The 20,333-nt window shown below is 42.3% G+C and overlaps 2 protein-coding genes across 6 annotated transcripts; one reads left to right on the plus strand and one right to left on the minus strand.

Moving 5' to 3' along the window:
• Positions 1–2,863: 2,863 nt before the first annotated feature.
• LOC148067856 (uncharacterized) lies at positions 2,864–17,404 on the minus strand. Of its 4 annotated transcripts, none has more exons than XM_087805210.1 (31): positions 17,288–17,404; positions 17,039–17,072; positions 16,351–16,387; positions 16,220–16,279; positions 16,051–16,133; positions 15,591–15,640; positions 15,500–15,518; positions 15,388–15,431; positions 15,260–15,312; positions 14,508–15,066; positions 13,565–13,617; positions 13,152–13,440; positions 11,875–12,018; positions 11,765–11,808; positions 9,021–11,492; positions 8,822–8,942; positions 8,361–8,389; positions 8,188–8,283; positions 8,005–8,120; positions 7,838–7,928; positions 7,646–7,762; positions 7,491–7,578; positions 6,838–6,900; positions 6,728–6,767; positions 6,561–6,665; positions 6,400–6,494; positions 6,263–6,316; positions 3,751–3,860; positions 3,542–3,663; positions 3,176–3,301; positions 2,864–3,091 (listed from the first exon to the last, which is right to left on the minus strand). In XM_087805210.1, the coding sequence occupies exons 2-31, from the start codon at positions 17,065–17,067 to the stop codon at positions 2,998–3,000; spliced, it is 5,403 nt and encodes a 1,800-aa protein (XP_087661336.1). In that variant the 5' UTR covers positions 17,068–17,072; positions 17,288–17,404; the 3' UTR covers positions 2,864–2,997. The 4 variants fall into 4 exon arrangements, with proteins under 4 accessions (XP_087661336.1, XP_087661335.1, XP_087661334.1 ...); XM_087805209.1 differs by having other exon boundaries at positions 6,403–6,494; positions 11,875–12,081; XM_087805208.1 differs by having other exon boundaries at positions 11,875–12,081.
• Positions 17,405–17,632: 228 nt separating this feature from the next.
• On the plus strand, positions 17,633–20,317 carry LOC148067857 (uncharacterized). Of its 2 annotated transcripts, none has more exons than XM_087805214.1 (9): positions 17,633–17,754; positions 18,010–18,050; positions 18,278–18,350; positions 18,537–18,566; positions 18,641–18,740; positions 18,811–18,925; positions 19,497–19,555; positions 19,617–19,691; positions 19,951–20,317. In XM_087805214.1, the coding sequence occupies exons 2-9, from the start codon at positions 18,029–18,031 to the stop codon at positions 20,077–20,079; spliced, it is 603 nt and encodes a 200-aa protein (XP_087661340.1). In that variant the 5' UTR covers positions 17,633–17,754; positions 18,010–18,028; the 3' UTR covers positions 20,080–20,317. The 2 variants fall into 2 exon arrangements, with proteins under 2 accessions (XP_087661340.1, XP_087661341.1); XM_087805215.1 differs by having other exon boundaries at positions 17,648–17,727.
• Positions 20,318–20,333: the final 16 nt, after the last annotated feature.

Genomic DNA, 20,333 nt, shown 5'->3' on the forward strand with positions numbered 1-20,333 from the left:
GGATGTGGCTTTGTCCTGGACCTCCCGAAGTCCAAGACCAGCTCCTTCCTCCTTCCTCTCACTCCAGTCCACAAAGTCACGTATCAGACTCCTATACTCGTCTTCGCTGTTGTCCCTGATGCATCCAACAATAGCAGTGTCGTCAGCAACTTCTGGACGAGACTCAGCTCTGAGTTGTTGCAGAAGTCTGAAGTGTAGAGGGTTAAGAGGAGAGGGGCCAGTACTGTCCCCTGAGGGGCTCCTGTACTGCACACCACAGTGTCAGACGTGATGTCCTTCAGCCTGACATACTGTGGTTGATCAGTAAGATAATCCGAAATCCAGGAGACCAGACCAGGGTCCACGTGCATCTTAGTCAGTTTGTCCTGCAGCAGAGTGGGCTGGATAGTGTTGAAGGCACTAGAAAAGTCCAGGAACAGGATCCTCACTGAACCTCTTCCTTTATCCAGGTAGGAGTAGGTCTGACTCAGGAGGTGAAGGATGGCATCTTCTACACCAACTGCTGGCCGGTAGGCAAACTGCAGGCGGTCTTGCGCGTGCTGGACTTGTGGCCTGAAATGTTTAAGGACCAGCCGCCCCAGTGTCTTCATCAGCTGCGAAGTCAATGCCACCGGTCTGTAATCGTTCAACTCTCTCGGTCGGATCTTTTTCGGGACTGAAACGATACAGGAAGTCCACCACAGGGTTGGTACTTCCCCCAGCCGTAGACTGAGACTGAAGACATGCTGGTGCGGCTCAGCTAGTTCAGCAGGTCTTTAGCAGTCGAGCAGACACCTTGTCAGGACCAGCAGCCTTAATATATATTTATTAAACCCTTGTTGGACAAATCCCATCTTGTCATTTACATCAGTTTTATTGCATGTATAAGTAACATATATATGTTGTATTATGTATAATACCATTTTAACACTATTTATGTTATAGGACGGTATAAGTATTGATCGCGGCCTGTCATGTCCCATCTCGGCTAATCGAAGCTGAGGCGCTCTGTCGATGGGCGCATTTTTCATAATTCCGTCGCCGGGGAGAGAGAGGGGACTGCGAGGCTCCGGGGGAGACGGGGGAGAGGAGGAGAGAGATTGGGAAGAAAGGAGGGGGGAGAGATGACTTGCGGGGGGAGATAGGGAGGGGGCAAAGGAGCGAGAGAGCGAGAAAAATAGAGTGAAAAGGAGGTATGGGGGTACCAGGAATAGTTTGGTGCGCGTGCGTCTTTTGCGCGCGGGGTGACACATTGGGGGTCAGACAGGGGGGGCTGTGTTAATAGGGCAGGTATTGGGGCGTAGATAATTAATGCATTAACTAATTAAAGTCAAACGGGGGGAGATAACAAGATGGCGAGGGGATGAGGGAGAGAAGAATTAGGGCGACAACAGCGCAGGGGTGTGAAGGAGGGAGGAGGAGGAGGGAGAGAGAGGAGGCGCAGGGTGGTCGTGGTATAATATAGTTATTACAGTTTAAATTTCACGTCTTGATGAATAAAGTTTAGAAATACAAACTTCTGGATCAACAATGTAGTGAGTTCTGTGACTGATCCTGTGAGCAGACGCCAGCTCCGAGAAGTCAGCTGATCCAAACCTACACAATAAAGAGCAAAATCGAATTCTGTAGCTCAGAGCTGAAGGTTCAAATCCGTTTAGGGTGACAGCCGGATGCACCGAGTGACAGCACTAACCTGCTAAGAGAAAAGGTCAGCGGTGCACTTTTGTTGACCGACATCGTTGACCTGCAGTGACCTCTAGTGTTAACTGTCAGAGATGACGTCACGTTTGACCATAGCCAAGATTGGAGAAAATAATTGAACTTCGAGGAGAGGAATTAAAGGAAAGGGGGAAAGAAAAGAGAAGGAGAAAGAAAAAAGTGGAAAAAAGGAACTTATGTGAAAAGAAAGAGGCAAGGACCGAAAATGGAAGGTGAAGAAAAAGGAACAGGGAGAATTAAAAAAAAGAAGATAGGGAAAAAGAAGTTGAAGAAAAGTGCTTCTTATGAAAAAAAGAAGGTAAAGATGAAAGAAGGACAAAAAAGAGGAACAAAGATAAGAGGAAGATTAGGAAGATCAGGTGAACGGAGGAGAATAGATTCTTGGAAGGTAAGGAAAAAGATGGTAAGAAAGGAAAAGCAGAGGGATAGGGAAAAGAGGTAGAGAAGGAGAGGGTTTAACAAGACTAAAGGAGAAGAAATAATATAAGGAATAAAAGGGGAAAAACAAGGTGAAGAAAAAAAAAAAAAGAAAGACAGAGGATGATGAGAATAAAAGGATGACTTCAGTATTACAACTGTAATAAAGCCTGTGTGTGTGTGTGGTCTGTCTGACAGTAGCTCTTGTTTATATGGGGGTGCTGGAGGGGGGTCTGCTCCGATGGCTCACTGGACTGTGTCGGCTCAGAAAGTCCTCTCTGACGGTTGACGTTGGACACTCGGCCACCCAGAGCTCCCCCCTCTCTCCTCCCCCGCCCCCCCCTTGATCTCAGGGTCACCCCCCGCTGTGTGACCTCGACACTGAGCACATGTCAGCGCAGTGACAGGCAGGAGAGACTCGCGCCCACCGAGATGAGACCACAGGGTCACATGACCAAACATGTTCTAATAGTATTGTTGAGCTTATGGCTACATTTGAAACATGAAGGCGTCAGTAAAACTATTATTGTTGTGGTCTTTTTACTTTCTTGACATGACTTCCATAAAGTGAGCTTTTGAAGATCAAGAGATCCTGTCAATCATTTCTGACCTTGTCATTTCTACAGTTATCTCTGACATCACGTCTTCTGTCCTGTAATCACATGTGAAACATGTTACATCGATGATCAGATCCGGTGATTGAAGAGAAAGTGTTTCTCTTAACATAGAAAAGTTGTTGTTTATTTTACATCCTTAAAGACACACATTTACAGACGAAAATACAAAGACAAATGGCGCCGCCTGCAGGTCAGGCCGAGAATCACACGCAGTTCTATTCGTTCTGACATGAAGCAGGTGACAGATGAAGACAGGGTCGAGGTCTCAAGCCAGGAGGTCGTGAATCTTCTTGACGATCCTGGTCAGCAGCTTCCAGCCCGGACTCACAGAGGTCACGACCTCATTCACCTGGTTCAGCCTGGACGTCACACACACACAATCGTTAGACCACTTGGATCGTCATCTAATCTTCTCCCCTCAGGTGATCAACCGGGAGACTCACCTGTTGTCTCCGATCAGGTTTCTGAAGCTGAACAGGTGGAAGACACAGTTGTGGTCCACGATGCTCGCCGACAGAACCACCTCGAACTTGGAGAACTTCTTCAGGCTGCTGAAGAGGACGTGAACGCTGAGGCCAGAGGACGACAGGTTAGTGTGGCTCACGACAATCTTTGGGCTGAATTACACAAACATACATGAACGTATGAAGAACCAAATACACAACATCAAAAGTAGAGAAAACACAATTACTTACTCGCTCTACGGACACACACCAAGGACATGATTACCCACAAATAGTTTACACCAAAACACACGTCAAACTCTATATATTGACACAACTCTCTGGCTACACAATCAGAAGTCTCACCAAGTGTCCCGGCAGCTGATGTCGAGGATGTCCAGCCTCAGACCGCCCCACATCCTCAGCAGACGCACCTCCTCGCCCAGCAGACGACAGCGACTCACCACCAGGCCGACGTCGTCCAGCAGCTACACACACACACACATAAATGAGGCGACTATGTGAAGGTGCATGCGGGAGGTCTCAGCGTCAGCAAAGTGGTGTACGGGTGTTACCTTTGGGACGTGGCCACAGGTCGGGTACTTGTCCGTCCAGCATGTCTGGGCCTGCAGGTGCTGTGTGACGAGGCGGTGGACGAGGAGGGCGTGGTCCTGAGACCGCTTCTCTGCAGACGCACAACTTTAGTTGAAAACTTTCCATGATGCGATGACGATAAGGTGTGAAAATATCAGAATTTCTTTTTTTACGATATTGTATCGATATTCAACAGAACTATATTGATTTTTTGTTTCGTTTTCGAAAACCCAAAATGATGACTGAGAACGAGAGGATACAGTGACTGCAGCAGCTTTTAAATCTAAAGTTTGCACATATTTGGTGTCAAAGTAAAGTTCAAGTACTCGACAATACTACACATATATCCTCGTTACTACAGAATCACGATAAATCGTATCCTACCTCTGTATCGTGATACTTACACTGTAGTAATAATGATCACTTTAAAACGGAAGTTACGTATGTAACTACGGTTCTATGAGTCCCGGATGACCGCCAGAGGCGGTGCTTGAATGTATCCATCTCGCGCATGCGCTGTTCGAGTTTAATACCAACAAAGTCACCTGTGACCCCTGATGACCCCGGATAGGGTATATCTTCCGGTGACATCAGCTGATCTGTTCCTGCAGAATCCTCTCGCGAAGTCATAAGGATTCTGAGTGACAGAACGCTCTGGCGGTCATCCGTAGTAACATCCGTAACTTTCGTTCTATTTCGTCCCTACTGACCGCCAGAGGCGTTGCTTCAAGCACTGGATGACCCATAACAACAAGGTCACGAAGAATCCCAGTACATACCTTATTGAGGGGAAGCAACAGAGTCGGGCAACAGGACCTAGTCTCTCTAGGTCTCTCTAGGCCTCTAGTCTCAGCAGCCTCCCGTTTAGATCAGCGGGATTGAGCTGGAGTCTGCTGCTGGGCTGAGGTTAACTGCTCAGGCAACGAAACGAGGCCCAACAGTTGCTCCACATCAGCAAGTCTGGCAGCCCTTACTCCCTGGGGCATGAAGCTGCAGTTCATACAGGGATCTTCTGAAAGACCTTCCCTCAGATGCTCGAGACCAAGGCATGAGGGACACATATGGCCATCTTCAGGCTGCAGAGAAGCCATACAGACTGAGCAAGAGTGGCCTCCAAGCATGTTAGCAACGAGCGAAAGGCCACACAGAGAAAAAACGACAAACGCTGGGAGCGGGAGCGAAAACACAGCCTTCACCAACAAGTGTTACACATAAGAGATAGAAGTATCACAAACGCTGGGAGCGGGAGCAAAAACACAGCCTTCACCAACGAGTGTTACACATATGGGATTGAAGTAGCACAAATGCTGGGAGAGGAAGCGAATACGCAGTCGTCACCAACAAATGTAAAAAATAACCAAAAGAGTGCAATAGGTTGCACCAGCACTCAAACGGTAGCTGTATATCAGCGGTATAAATGTCGGGAGAGGGAGCGAAAACACTGCCGTCACCAAAATGAATCAAAATACAACCAAAAGCAAGTACAACAGGTTGTACTGATATACAAATAAAGAGTACAATGTCGGGAGAGGGAGCGAAAACACTTCCGTCACCGAAAGAAATCAAAATACAACCAAAAGCGAGTACAACAGGTTGTACTGATATTCAATGATATATAAATATAGAGTACAATGTCGGGAGAGGGAGCGAACACACTTTGTCACCGAAATAATTCAAAATACAACCAAAAGCTAGTACAACAGGTTGTACTGATATTTAATGATATAAGTAAGTTGGTACTTAGCCAAACGATGACGATCTCCGGAAGTGTCCACGGCGAGCCGCTACAACTTCTCCGCGTCAAAGTTCGTTGCAGTCTCTGGAGGGCGAAAGTTTCGCAGCTCCGACAGAAGTCGCGTGACTACCAGCAACGAAAGAGCTAGTCCTTGAGCTAGCTCGATGACATGCTACTTGTGCAGCGAGAAGATGAAAAGGAATAGATCCTCTGATGTCACCGGAAGATATACCCTATCCGGGGTCATCAGGAGTCACAGGTGACTTTGTTGGTATAAAACTCGAACAGCGCGTGCACGAGATGGATACATTCAGTGCTTGAAGCACCGCCTCTGGCGGTCAGTAGGGACGAAATAGAACTTTATTAGCGTCAATATTTTATCTTGCGTCAACAATGTGGGAGGAGCCTCATACTGATCGGTGATTGGCTGGAGACAGCGACCAACAACAAGTCAACACTAAATAACTACGGAATTAAGTTAAACTACACAGAAACAAACGTAAATACAAAACACAGCAAGTAAACCCAACATAATAAAAACACACGTTGAAATAATCGCAACAAGCCAAAAAAGAAATGTCAGGCAACAATAAAGGACACACAAAAAAGTAGGAAAAACACAGCTCGTATTAGGAATAAAACAACACTGTAGCATTTGTTTCAAACAAACACACACACAGATGTAATGCAAAGAAACGACACACACTACCCAATTTTAAAACAAACCGTTCACTAAAACAATCCCTGGTTATTCTTACCATCCAGCTGAAACGTGAAGTCGATGTTCGTCACTTTCTTTTCTTTGTCGTCTCCTGAACACAAAACACAACAGATTTAAAACACAACATCTCCCCGTGAGCAAGCTGAGCAGAAGCAGCCATGAGCTTCTCCTCACCACCTTCATGAGCGACCTCCAGCTGCAGAGTTCCGTGCAGGAAAGTGAAGAGTGTGCGGCTGCTGGTTCTCTCCTTCATCCTCCACTCGCTCAGCCTGAGAGGGAATCACATGGTTTGAGATGGAAGATGAACAGAGCAGGCAGAGAGAGGAATGACTGACAGGTGGAGGAGATCCTCTTGGTTCTCCAGGTTCTTCGTCTCCATCATCAGTTTGTTGATCGTGGCAGAATTCCGACTGTTTTGAGTCTCCAGTTCGCACACGAGTCTGTGAACGACACACTTGTTACAGAGGCTGCCTGACGTCGTTCTTCGCTGACTTGGACTCACTTGTTGTTCTGGTCCAGAGTCTGAGTGAGCGTCAGCATGTCTGTGGAGAAGACGTGGATTTATCAAGGCCGAGATCTAAGACAAGTGAAGTCACACAACGATTGCAATACCTTCCTGAAGACACTTCATACTTGGCTTGTTGTCGACAGAGGTTTCTTCCACTGCTGCGATCTCTGTCCAGAAAACACAGGAGTGGTGTTGGAAAATATAGATACACTTAAAAATCAATTTATTCACGAACCACATCGATATTCAACCGGATCCCATTTTATTCTTTTATAATCCTTCTTCTGTGGCTTATTTTTAAAATAAATATTGTTTAAAATAGAATAATTTGATTTTTTTTTTACAATTAACATGCAAATATTCAGGGGATTTTTTGTTTCTTTTTACATTTTGTGACGCAATTAAACTTCTGGCTTCTAGATGGCAGTTAAAGGAAAAATTGAAAAATGCAAAAACCCAGCAATGACTGAGAACGAGAGGATACAGTGACTCAAGCAGCTTTTTCTATTTTGGTTTCAAAAGCAATGAAAGTAGTTACGACTTTGTCAAGAGTCATGTGGTCTGTAAATTCTGCAACACCAGAGTCAAGTACTCGACAATACTACAAATATATCCTTGTTATTACAGTATCACTATATATCATACCGCGTATCGCGATATGTATTGATCACCAGATTTTTGCCGTTACACAGCGCTACTACACAGGTATGTGACTCGGTCATTAAGCAACAGTAGACGTTGAGACGTCGGTTCTTACCTGCTTCTATTTGAGCGATGCACTCATCCAGGCCTTCAATGATCTCACTGGCATCTTCCATCGTTTGCTTCACCTTCAGTTCTTCCTCCTGAAAAATCAACCAGTCTGGCTTGTAAACCAACAACCTTCAGTACAGCGCTCTGCCCTCCTCTCACCTCGTGAGCTCTGAGGAGCTCCGAGTACAGCGACTCCTTCATCTCGTGAGACTTTTCTTTGGCCATCTTTGAGAAGAAACGTTGATGCTCCTTCAACTTGACACTGAAGGACTTGAGCTGTGGAATCAAGAGACGCCATGAGTGTCGACATATAAGCTGCCTGTGATGATGATGGTGAAACAACAGCTGCACCTCCTGCTCTGTAAATGTCTTTATCTCTTTCAACAGCGGCTGATTCACCATCCTGAGAGGTTTGTCCAAGTCCTCCTTCCTGACCTTCAATCTGACCAAACACACGTTCAACGTTGGTCCGAAGAAAACAACCTTGAGTTGGTCAATGAAACACGTTCGCTACTTACTGCTCCACCTTCTCCAGCAAGCTCCTGTAGTCACACTCGTAAACCTTCAGCTGAGGCAGCAGGACGTGTCGTTCCTTCAGCAGAAGCATCTCCTTAGAGTCTCCATCAGACTTCAGCTGCGGAGTCGAGAGAGGATCGGTCATATGACTGAGCAGAGCGGACGCCAGACGCTCGTCCACCTACTATGCCGGGGACACTCTGTCGAGGATTGTTGATGACACAATCCACGTGGAAGAGCTTCAGGAACTCGGACCCTGTGAGGTCAACGTCCTCCAGTTTCTAAGAAGTACAAAAATTTGGTTGTTAAAAAAAAAATAATAATTAAAAACTAACAAGTCAAAATGAGCAAAAAGTACCTTGTACACGTCGCCGGTGCAGTCGAGAGCTGCAGATGAAAAGAAAACGAACCAAAAAGTATGTTTTGTTATTTTAAATTTTAAATATAAATAACAGTGATGAAAAATCATACAAATGGTTTGTATTGTAAAGATACATTACATTTTAATATGGTAAGAATATACAAAAATGATACAGATAATACAGACATAATTATAAAAGACTGAATGAGGGAGAGCGAGACTACATTTAAAAGTAAATACAAAAATAATGGAAAGTATTAAATTAAACTCAATCATATATTTGAAATATTAAAGTTGTTAACTTAAATTAAATAGTGTCATTTTGAAAATCAACAAAATAGAAACAAATGAAACCTCAACACCTTGAATGAAACAATAAGTAGGGAAAAGCAACAATGTAACCAGCAGGCTGTAAAGTGACAATTTTAAACACATTTCTAAAAATATTTTTAACTCACCTGGTTCAAACATGGCCTCAGACCTGCTGCTGGCGTAGGAGCTGCCGGACATGTCGATGCGTTGGGTGGACACGCTGGGACCTGACACCATTTTGGAGTGAGGGACGTGACATGGTGAATCCTGGAGAAAAAAAATCACATGCATTTTCCAGATCTCATCCTCTAGTCTCCTCTCCAAGATGTACTAGGACAAGCTCACCTCTTCGATCGTGGCATCCATGCTCGGCTTCACCATACTCTCTGTGGTTCGCCCTTCGTCTTCTAGCAAACCTCTTGACCTTCCATGAGCAGTGGCCTGTTCTTGAAGCAGGTCCAGGTCTATGTCAACGTCACGTCTCTTCACAGGGCTGCTCTTCTCTGTGATCCTGTAAGGACTCCTCACATCCAGGGACTCGGACACGTCCTCGTAGCTTCCGAGTTCTTCGTCGTTTATGTCGCTCACGTCGTGGTCTGTGGCGCCGGTTCGGTCCTCGATCACAACGTCCATGTTTGTTTTGTCATCGGCAACACTGCGTCTGGAGGGGAGTTTGGGCTTCATGTGTCCAACTGACACTCTTGACATGAGCGCCTTGGTCTTCAGGTTCAGCGGCGTCAGGGAGTTCAGGCGTGGCTCTCTGGCGAGACTTTCCTCTTTGTGATCAGCTTCCGGATATTTGTCTTGAGCAGGTGCTCGTACATCGGGGTCAACGTCTGGTAAGGGGACATCTTTGGGAGCAATACTTATCATGTGGCTCAGCCGTTTGACTTTGGTCTGAAGGTCGACCAGACTCTTTCTTCTGGATTTGCGAAAAGGTGGAGAAATGTCGTCATCCAGTGAAGTTGTCTTTGTTGAATTTCTTTCCTCATGAAGCTCGTCTGGATCTTCTGAGCCAGGGATCTTCACCATAGTGTAAACACGCTGTGCTTCAGCTAGATCCATGTTCTGGTCCATCTGCAGCGCTTCTTCAGGAGCGCTACACTGGTCGTCCTCAGCACACAGAGGCGAGTGGACGCTGTCCATCTCTTGAAGGGACGAGGACTCAGTAGCCGCTTCAGAAATTGTAACATTGAGTTTTACTTTCCTTGCATTTGTCAGCAACGCAGAGTGAGAGTGGAACGCTGTCAAAGATCTGCTTTGAGAGAACATGCGAGCCTCAACCTGGTCAGAGCTTCGCTTTAATTCAGCTCTGGTCCACTCCGGCTGGTGCTGCTGAGAACCAACAGTGCTATTGTGAGTGAACGTCACATCCATGGATGAAGCGGAAGAACTCCCTCTGAAGGCTGCTAAAGAGTCCTGGGTCTCTGCTGCCTTGCCTACGGTGTGACTCTTTGTCACGTCCAGAGCTCCATCGTCGGCACTGAAGTGCAGGGTTTTGTCGCTAGTAGGAAGCACAACGTTCTTGCTTTGATCCGTCTGAGGTTCAAGGTAAGCGGACGGGTTGGAGGTGTCGGTGAGAGCTTCTGGGGTTCTCGATCCAGATGCTGGAGAAGGAATGTGGTCCTGAGGGTCAACGATGTTCAAAGTGTGATTCTTTTTTATGTCCATAGATGTGTCGTTGAACTGGGATCTTGTCATTCTTTCTATGGATTGTGTTGGACCGTCCTGTTTTGGCAGATTGTGCGTATCCAAATAAGCCTCAATATTTACCGTGTGAACCTTCGTCACTTCCATGGACGCATCATTAAACCTCTGGGTCTTTTCTCTACTGTTGGGTAAAGCTTTCTCTCCACTCGTTTTCCAGAAGTCCTGTTTTAATTGTTCTTCATCAAGATAAGCAGCCATATTCACAGTGCGACTCTTTGTAATGTCCATATCCGTGTCTTCAGCTTGGAATCTTTTCGTTCTCCCTTCACCAAACTCTTTACTCTGGTGCTTTTGTGACTCAAGATAATCCACAAAGTTCACGGTGCGACACTTCGTGATGTCCATATCACTGTCTTCATCTTGGAATTGTTTCGTTTTCTCTCCTCCAAACTCTTTACTCTGTTGCTTTTGTGAGTCAAGATAATCCACGATGTTCACGGTGCGACACTTTGTAATGTCCATATCACCGTCTTCAAATTGAAATTGTGTGGTTCTCTCTCCACTAAACTCTTTACTCTGATGCTTTTGTTGTCCCCAGCAATTGGTGATTTGAACAGTGTGACTCCTCGTCATGTCCATCTCTGCGTTGTTTGCGTTAAATCGGACGGTTTTCTCTCCGAGCGAAGGCACAAAAGGTACACTCTGTGGTGCTTGTGATTCACCATGAAATGCGATGTTTGCAGTGTGACTTTGCGTCATCTCCATCGCGGCATCATTTGCGTCAAACCATATTTTTTTCTCGCCCCCGACCTGAATTTTCTTCTTCTGAGGAACAGCATCAATGTTGACAGTAAGACACCTGGTAATGTCCATGTTTCCCTCATTGACGTGGAACCTCACGGTCTTCTCTGAAGGTACAAACTCATTACGGTAACGGTCCAGGTGTGTAGCCAAGTTAGTTGTGTCACTCTTGGTCACATCCATATCTGCATCATCTGCATTGAACCTGATGGTTTTATCCCCAATATGGGATAATGGTTCCAGTTTATTTGGGATTACCAGATGAGCAGCAATGTTGGTGGTGTGACTTTTAGTCACGTCCATACATGCGTCTTCAGCACTGAACCTCAGCGTCCTCTCTCTGTAGTGGTCTTCAACCAGTGTGACCTGTAGGACACACATATTAGAGAACTTTTTGGAATCTATAACCCTCACACACCTTTTTTCAGATTTCAAAAGACACTTTTCTTGGCGTAAAACTGTGTGTATTTGTTTTTTTTTTATTGCATTTAGGCTGTACAGTTATTGCAAAAATCATAACCACAACCATTTGATCACAATTATCGATATTAAAATCATGATAAAAAATGATTTATTTATAATTCAATTTGCTTTTATTGCTGGTATTAAACTATAAAAAGTAAATCTAACCTACTCACCTTCGGTTCCACAGTGCCTGAAGGTCGAATCGAAGACTCCAAGCCTGGATGACAAAAAAAAAAACAGTTCAAACAAAACATTGAGTTTTATTGTCAATTTAACGCTGCACCTTTATAGACACTTCGTCTGTGGAGGTTTTCTTCAGGGGTGACACTTGATTCCGAGTAGATGGAGAAGCTTTTGGGCTCAGTTATTCGACCAGTTTGTGCTTCCGTCAGATCCATACTCACATCATTGTCACAGATGGACTCCTCTGATGCAAGAACGGTCAGTCTGGGCTCACAGTTAAACACCTCATTCTTGTCACGGATCGAATCTGACGGCAGGTTGGTCTCGATGTTCATATTAAGACACTCTGTCAGATCCATCTCTACGTTGCTGACTGCAAATCCTAAGGACTGATTGACTGATTCACTCTCTGCAATCAGGTGTGTGCACTGATTGGCTGATTGAGCCCAGGTGTGAAGAGGCTATATCTGCCCTGAGACCCCAGTGCTCTGTGCTGCTCATTGTTTGCTCTATGCGATGGTGAGAGGTTCACTCTGAGTTCCCTCCGAGTTAGAAAAAATAATTGTTCATGTTTCTTGTCTTTCGTTCAGCTGCTTGGCAGCAGTGGTTTGGTTCTCACTTTAGTTTTGGTTATTAAAAGGTAGCCTTGTGCTTTTTGTTTTCTCCCCCTCCCCTGTAGTCGATTGTGCGATTTTGTGGTTATCCCTCCGGAGATAACTTTAAGACACCCCTGGGTCCGCACCTGTGCCCCAAACCTCCCTTCCCCCCACGCCGAGTGTTACAATATCAGCTTGAAATGACGTCACAAGACTTCAGTACCATGTTTAAAATGTAAAAGTTCACAAAATTGTAAACTTCCATGCAGTATTCTGACCAAAGAGAGAGGATCAGGACAAAATACATTTTTGAATTAGTCGTTTACAATTTTTTAAGTCAACAGAAATTTCAATTTAATCTTATTAGTATCTGATTATCTCAGTACAAATCGATCGAATTTAAATCTGGCCAGTTTCTCGCAACAATTGTACATCTTAACGACTGAATATCCATGAAAATTAAAGACTATTGAAGAGTAGAAAACATGTAACAACTGTTGCGTAGGCCTCTCAGCACTGTAGCAATTATATATATATACATGCATGTATTTTGAGTAAAGTTTGATTGGATTCACCAATATCTATGATAGTTTAGTTTCTTATTCTCATCTTTTAACCACAGAGCAGAGAAAAAATAATTAAGTGTTACATTTGCAAGTTAAAAATATTTTTTTCAATCTTCCTACATTTTTTTTATATGAACTTTAAAAACAAAAACATTTACTTGTACCATGAAGCTGGTGCTTCAGTCTAAATGTTGATTGTGAGAAGCGTTACTCACCAGTTCTCTTAGGCAGAAGGTCATTTGCGGGTCCAGTTTGAGCTTCTGTCAGGTCCATGCTTAGCTCTTGGTCATCAGGAAGAATAGTTTCCTCCATGGCTCTGGTTCTGTTCAGGGTGCCGCTCATAGTTGTAGCAGGCTCTCTGGTATGAGGAATCGTGCTCAGTCTGGAGAGACTTGAACGAATGTTTGTGAATGTAGAACTGGTTGAAGATGCAGAACTGATGTGCACTTTGTGGTTCTGAGATGGGTCAGTACCAACAGCTTTCTCAGCATGTCCGCTTTCAACCTGAGGATAAAACACGAGGCATCACTCTAAATGAACCTGGTGACACAGAACTAGTACGTCTGATTATTCATTCAGACTCTTCAAATCAAAGCTGGTTTAAAAAAAATAATAAGAAGAAAATGACCTTGTGACTGAGACGGTAAGCAGGTGTTGTAGATTTCCTCCGAGACGTCAAATCTGAAAACAAATAAAGAAAATTAGGGCAGCGGAATAATATCAGCAACTTAAAATCTTTAAAAGTTTTGTGTTAATAGGTTCAATCATTTGAACATTAACAGACTGGAAGGCTGCACTGTGAAAAGCTGGTTCGGTGAGTGAAGCTTGAGAATGATTCGATTAAAATATGTGTGAAAATACTATATAATTTCTACTGACCCGAGTTCAGTGGAGCTAAACTGGTATATTTCCATAAATGATGGTGGAGCCACTGTGTCAGAATGAAAAATGGAGAATACACCAAAAAGTGTGCAACTTGAAACCACTGTTTTGAGCATCATCTCGCCCTGTGAGCTTCGTTATAGTCTATTAAATGTAAACCAAACTGTAACCTACATTAAAGGGCAACTAATGAGAAACCGGTCTGAAATCTGGGCGAAGGAGATGTTTTGAGAGGGGAGTCCATTATGACGTAATAATGGCTTCACTCCTCCTCCAGCCAGCTGAAATTACGCCCTACTTTATTTACACAACAAGTCCCTTGGAGGTGGAGACTCCTGGGACTGATGACACATTGGCAAACCTCAACATTTGACCAATCACAACAGATAAGTGTTTTCAGTGGGCGGGGCTTAAGATAATTTTGTTATGTAAATATTTAAATGAAAAGAGAGTTTTGTACAAACAAACACATACTGGTGATGAGTACAATAGAGTCCAACATCACTTTAAGAGATTACTTTATCAATTTAATTTCATGCCCTGTTTATATAGTGTGGATGTCGGAGATATGCACTTCTTCAGTACTTATCTAGTTTTGAAGAAGTTTGGAGATGTGTTTAACAGTTTGACAGTAAAGATAAGTTTTAATTTAAAGAATCAGATTAATATCATCAACAGACGGTTCGTACCTGTCATGCATGGAGCTCTGTGATCTGCGCTGCTCATCTTTTCCCTCTCCTCTTCATGAGCCTTTAATGTTTCTTTGCTGGGAAGAAGAAAACTGAAAGGATCGTCTTCTCCAGTTGCATCATCACTTTCTTCCGTCTGTCTCAATGAATTCTCCTGGTTGTGACCTTGGTTGACGGATGTGTTCTTTACTTCACAGGGAGCCTGATTCTTTTTACACACATTCGCCTGTGAAGAGTCTTTATCTGTTGCAGCAGCTGGAGTCATTCGAGGGATGATGTTGAATCCACTTGGTTTGGAGAGACTTGACAGAAAGTCTCTAAATTCAGGGTCCAACTCGGGAAGCGACGGTGAAGTGCAGAAGTCCATGTTCACACCTGCAGCTTCCACAGAGTTTGAACCGAGTGTGAATGTCGTAGTTTTGCTCTGTGGAAGGCCCATGAAGACATCAACGTCCTGGGCAATGTTGATGGTGTGACTGTGAGTCATGTCCATGATCGCATCATCGTCATCGAACATCATCGTTCTGTCTCCGGGGCGTCCAGTGGACATCTGGAAGGACTTAACAAAAATGTACTTTCATCAAGTCTGTGAGGCCATTCAAATCAATCGAAACAAAAAATGAATGTAACTAGTTTGCACTTCACAACCAATTACAAACGCTGTAGCATCTTGTCAAACGCAACAACTTGGAGGAACTCTTCAATAATGAACTATAAAATCACATTCAACACCTTATGAGAACTGAACTGACCTTCTCATGTTGACGACTGTGATGTAGAGGAGCGTTCAACAGGGTTTCCATTCCTTAAGAGATGTTAAAGGACACTAATGTTATCACGTCTTTTCTGTTTTCAACTTTCAAATATGTCCAACGATCACCTTTAATTTGCTGACTTGCTTCCTCACTCCCGACCACCTGCAGCCTGATGTTGGAAAAGGAACCTAGTCAAACACTGAAGGAATCATACGTGAAGAGAAACAGTCACGATACCTGTTCTGTGGAGCCGCAGCTGCAGAGGAAGAAAGCAGGACAATCATTCAAAATGTATCCGGTTTTGTTAAGATATTTTATTTGTACATACATGTGGTCATCAACTCCTGTAGTGGACTTCTGCCAGAGTTCTTCACGTCCCTGTGAATGATCAGATCATACATTTTTCTTTTCTTTAAAATGTACACAATCACATAGATTTTAGATAAGATTGTCAACTTGACATCCATCCATCCACCTATCTCAGACAGCCTGGGACTTTGTTTCCGTGGCCCTGGTTAATTCAGAGTAAAACTATAAAATGATCATGTTTTTGACAGCTATTATATTATTTGGAATTGTTTTTACAATTCAGTTTAGGTAAAAACATAATCTGGCAAAATAGTTAATTTTTTTAATGAATTATTACATTGAAAATATATATTTTTAATAATTTGCTTTATAACAATATTTACACGTTTCACCTTTGGTTGTCTCATGACTTATATTTAAATACAAAGTACATAAAAACGAAAAAAAATAAAAAAATTCTCATTGTTACAGCGACTCACTTTGAAAAGACAACAACATTGTCAGCTGCAGCGAAACTGACTCTTCTGGAAACTCTCTTCTCCACCGATCTGCATAATTCCACCTGAGAAAGAAAACGACATTATTCGAATTAAGAACGCTTCCGAGTGTATCCTCTGTATTTCTGAGAATTAGCTTCAAGGTGTTTACTGTAAAGTCTTGTTGTGCAGGCTCTGAACAGAACACAGATTTACGAGGCGGTTTTAAAATCTAAAAACAAAACAAAAAAGGAATTAGAAAACGAAGAAATTAAACTATTTAGTCATTGGGTTTCCACTGACCGAAGAAAGGCGCCGTTTGGAGAATCCCCCATTTTCACTGCAATAAAAAAACGCGGAATCTTGTTATTATTATCAGGTTAGAAAAACATTTCTTGTCATCATTGCAGGCATCTTGTTCACATGACGTACACAAATAATAAAAGGACATAGATAAAGTCTGAATCCTGTAACATCTATAATAAATAAAAATACATACATTTGAAGTTTATCTGAAATTCAAATTCGAATCTTTGTTTTATTATTTGTTTGTGAAGTTGAAAATGTCAAGGTTGTACGTGTATGATGTGTTCAAAACTAAATGTGTGTGATATAATACAAAGAGCCAGAGGGAAAACTGAGCTTAAAATAAATATATTTTAGATTATTTATAACGTGGTTCTAAAACCGAGTTAAATTATTACTATACAGAACAGTTAATATGGAAACTGAGTCAACATAAAATATCAAATCAGGCTCGGATTATTTATCATCGATTGCTTAACATTAAATACATGTATAAAAACAATACATATTGTTTTGCCTTGTAAACAATAATGTTATTTTTAAGATTGGTTTAAACAGGCATTGTTTTAATATTTAGATTTTAATTTTCATCATTTTCACATGTCTTTTGTGGAGGCGAATTTGTTGTGTGTTTTTTTTGTCCTTGTTATATAAACTTATTTTAGTTCAACACAATTGTACTCACTCGTTCCTGCCAGGCTCCTTAGGATCCATTTTCACTGTAGACAGAGACGTTGTAATATCATATATACAATAGATAATAATACTTTTGGTGATCGATCAACAACATCAATGCAACTTGACAATATAACGTTGTTTTACTCTCTCTTCTAAACATCTTAAGATAAAAACAAGTTCATTTGCAACGAAAAACTAGATTGACTGCTGATGTTAACGGACCATTCTTTAAACTAAAAACCAAACACAAAACTACCTTTTCGTGACGACCACCTATATTCCAATATCTTGCGAACGTTAACGCAATAACCTGCTGTATTAACTTCTTAACTAACCTGTCTTGACATGTCTAAAGACAAAGCTAACTCAAGCGAGCATCGCTGCTAACGAGCATAGTTTTGAATTTAGCCGCCCTTGAGCATGCGCAATAGTGACTTCAATGTTGGGATTATTTACTTAACTATTATTTCTCACTATTATACCCACGTCGCTATTAAAGCAAGCTTAAAACGTATTAAATTTAAAATTTACTTAATTATTAAAAATGATTAAACTTCAAAAATTGGAGAAAAGCATGCCGGAAATGACATCAGCGGAAATGGAAGGACGACGGGGTGTTTTTTAAAATTTGTAAGATCCTCTTTTGACTGTTAAGAATCGTCGCCACTGATATTTATCCAAGGAAGGATTATTATTGTAAGGATTTGCTGGTCGGACTGAACGGTATTCTTCTGTCTTATCTGAGTTCTAATTTACGTATTTTTTTTTTTTTTTTTTTAACTATTTAACACTTTTAACCACAGTTCGTCTTTGCATGATGCATTTTATGTTAGCAATAAACGATCAAAACGACTATAACTTGACAGTTTCTAAAATAGCCGCAACAATTTTAATAATATAATAATCTGAATTCATTCATTTGACTCTTTTTGTTTCTTTTTTAAAAATTTGACTTGTATCTTGTTTTTCTTACTTCAGACACATTATTGGAATATAAATGGCATCAAAAATCCCACGAGGTGAGTATTTTTATAAATAATTTTCACTCGCGCAGTTAAAAAAACAAAATGTGCTAAAGATGTTTTGACATGATCAGCTGTTACAAGTGTGCATGTTGTATGTGCTGTTTTGATTTCTCCAGGTGTGTTTGCAGAGTTGAAGAAGACGGAAAACACAATCAAGACACATTTTTATAACCAATTTCCCGAAGGAGATCAGAGGGATTAATAAAGTCAATCTATTGCAGGTGCTGTTACTGCAACAAAACATGCTCCACAAAAAGAAGCTGCCCATAAACCGCAGAAAGAAAATGCACCAAGGTAGGACGGTGTTTATTTGAGGGGGAATAGGCAAGAAACTATTATTGACCGGCTAATAACGGGAGAATAGTCTAGATAAGTGTATTTCTCTTTTGATAAGTGTGTAGCTTTTGTGTAAATAAGGTGATATTTTAGTTTTAAAAGTCACCAAGTGTGTGAGCTTTGGTCTTTGCTTGTGTCTTGCAGGAAAAATGTGGCTTCAAAAGTCTACCAAGGGTAACTGGACAGATTGATTTTGGGTATTTTAATTTGTTTTGTTAATGTTACAATTTTTTTTTCCCCCACTTTAGAGTCTCCACAAGATACGAGGTACAGGCCGAGCTGGAGGAGCAGAAGAAGAACCTGACCGCCGCCAACGAGCAGCTGCAGAGGAATCTCACCGGCACTCGGGTAGAGAGGAGTGCTGATCTGGCGGCTCGACTCCAGGGATGACGTTGACAACATCATTTTTTGTCTCCAGCTGAGAGTGGATGAGCTGGAGCGGAGGGTTGTGGAGCAGGAGCAGGAGAAAGCTGAGCTGCAGAAGAACCTGAAAGACTGTTACATGCTGCTGGTGGCTGCCAAGGTTGACCCAGGTGATGCATTTCACTTTCAGATACAAATGAGTTGTCGTTTAGGATCCATCATAAGCTTATGACCACCCTTTGGTGTAGGGGTGTGTATGGCAGGAATGGAAAGATACGATATAATCGCGATACTGTAGTAACAAGTATATATTTGTAGTATTGTCGAGTACTTGACTCTGGTGTTGCAGAATTTACAGAGCACATGACTCTTGATTAAGTCGTAACTTCTTTCATTTGTTTTCAAACCAACTCGTGAATATCAATACAATTTCATCATTATTAAAAGAAATATAGCGATATATCGCTATTTTCTGACAACTCTACTTTGGTTGACTCTATAACCAATCTTCTGATGGACCTGTGTCCTGAATGACTCATTGACTCGAGCAAAGATCAGATATGACGTCTTATCACAGTTTACTTTGGATTTGCACATTTTTCAAGATTTACACACCACAGACATCACTTCCTGTTTCCGCAGCTTAATAAACAGAAACACTGTGCGTTGGAGTAGTTAAACCCGGTCAACGGCCCGAGCAACTCGTGTCCCGTTTAAGTAAGATTCTCCTTTGGGTCAAAGTTTCAGGGGAGCAAGTCGGAGATGCCGCCCAAGAACGTGAAGCACAAAAGGAAGTCATGGTGAGTGTTCTGTAATGTCACACACGCACCGTCACATGACCTCTTGACCTCTTTTCTTTAGAGCGTCTCCGTCGATCTGCTGGACAAGATGAATGACTTCAGCAGCGTGGCTTCACAACAGCGTTCGCAGCTGCAGGTGAGTCTAGTTTTCATCGAAATGCAAGCGAGGCTGGATGTTAAATGAGGCGTCAACGCTTTCCGTTCATTCACTTTCGTTAAATAGATATAAAAGTTTCTGAATTGGTTATGTTCATATTTATGTCATTTGCGATTGTTTATATTTCAACTTTAAACATAACTATTTAATTCTCAGGGTGAAGTCATTTCATAGTTTCTCTCTAAAACATGTATTCTGGGGTCGGAGGTCAAATTCTTAAAACCTCTTCTCTCGTCAGGAGATCAAGGACAGCATGCAAGCACTTGCCGTGGCCCGGGATCACATGACCCACGAGAGGGAGAACTTCTCTGTGGACGTCGAGGATTTGGCGAGAGCTCTGGAAGAAGCTGAAGTTGTTCTGATGTAGGAATTTAAAATGTAATGTCGGGATTGTGTAAATAAACGTTTGTATAAATTAATAAACTTCTAAATCTGAGCTTGTTTTTTTTTTACTTTAATGATAGTTTATATTTACTGCAAATATATTCTTTTTTAAAGTGAATATCAGTGCTAGTTTCTTCCCTTCCACTTTCACATGAGTTTATTTATATTTACGCTTATTGTTTTTTTTTTAAATATGAAACATTCTGTCCCCACACGACTCGGTTAATCAGACAGATG

This window comes from Callionymus lyra, chromosome 13 (assembly GCF_982586985.1).
Source record: "Callionymus lyra chromosome 13, fCalLyr1.hap1.1, whole genome shotgun sequence".
Lineage (NCBI taxonomy): Eukaryota > Metazoa > Chordata > Actinopteri > Syngnathiformes > Callionymidae > Callionymus > Callionymus lyra.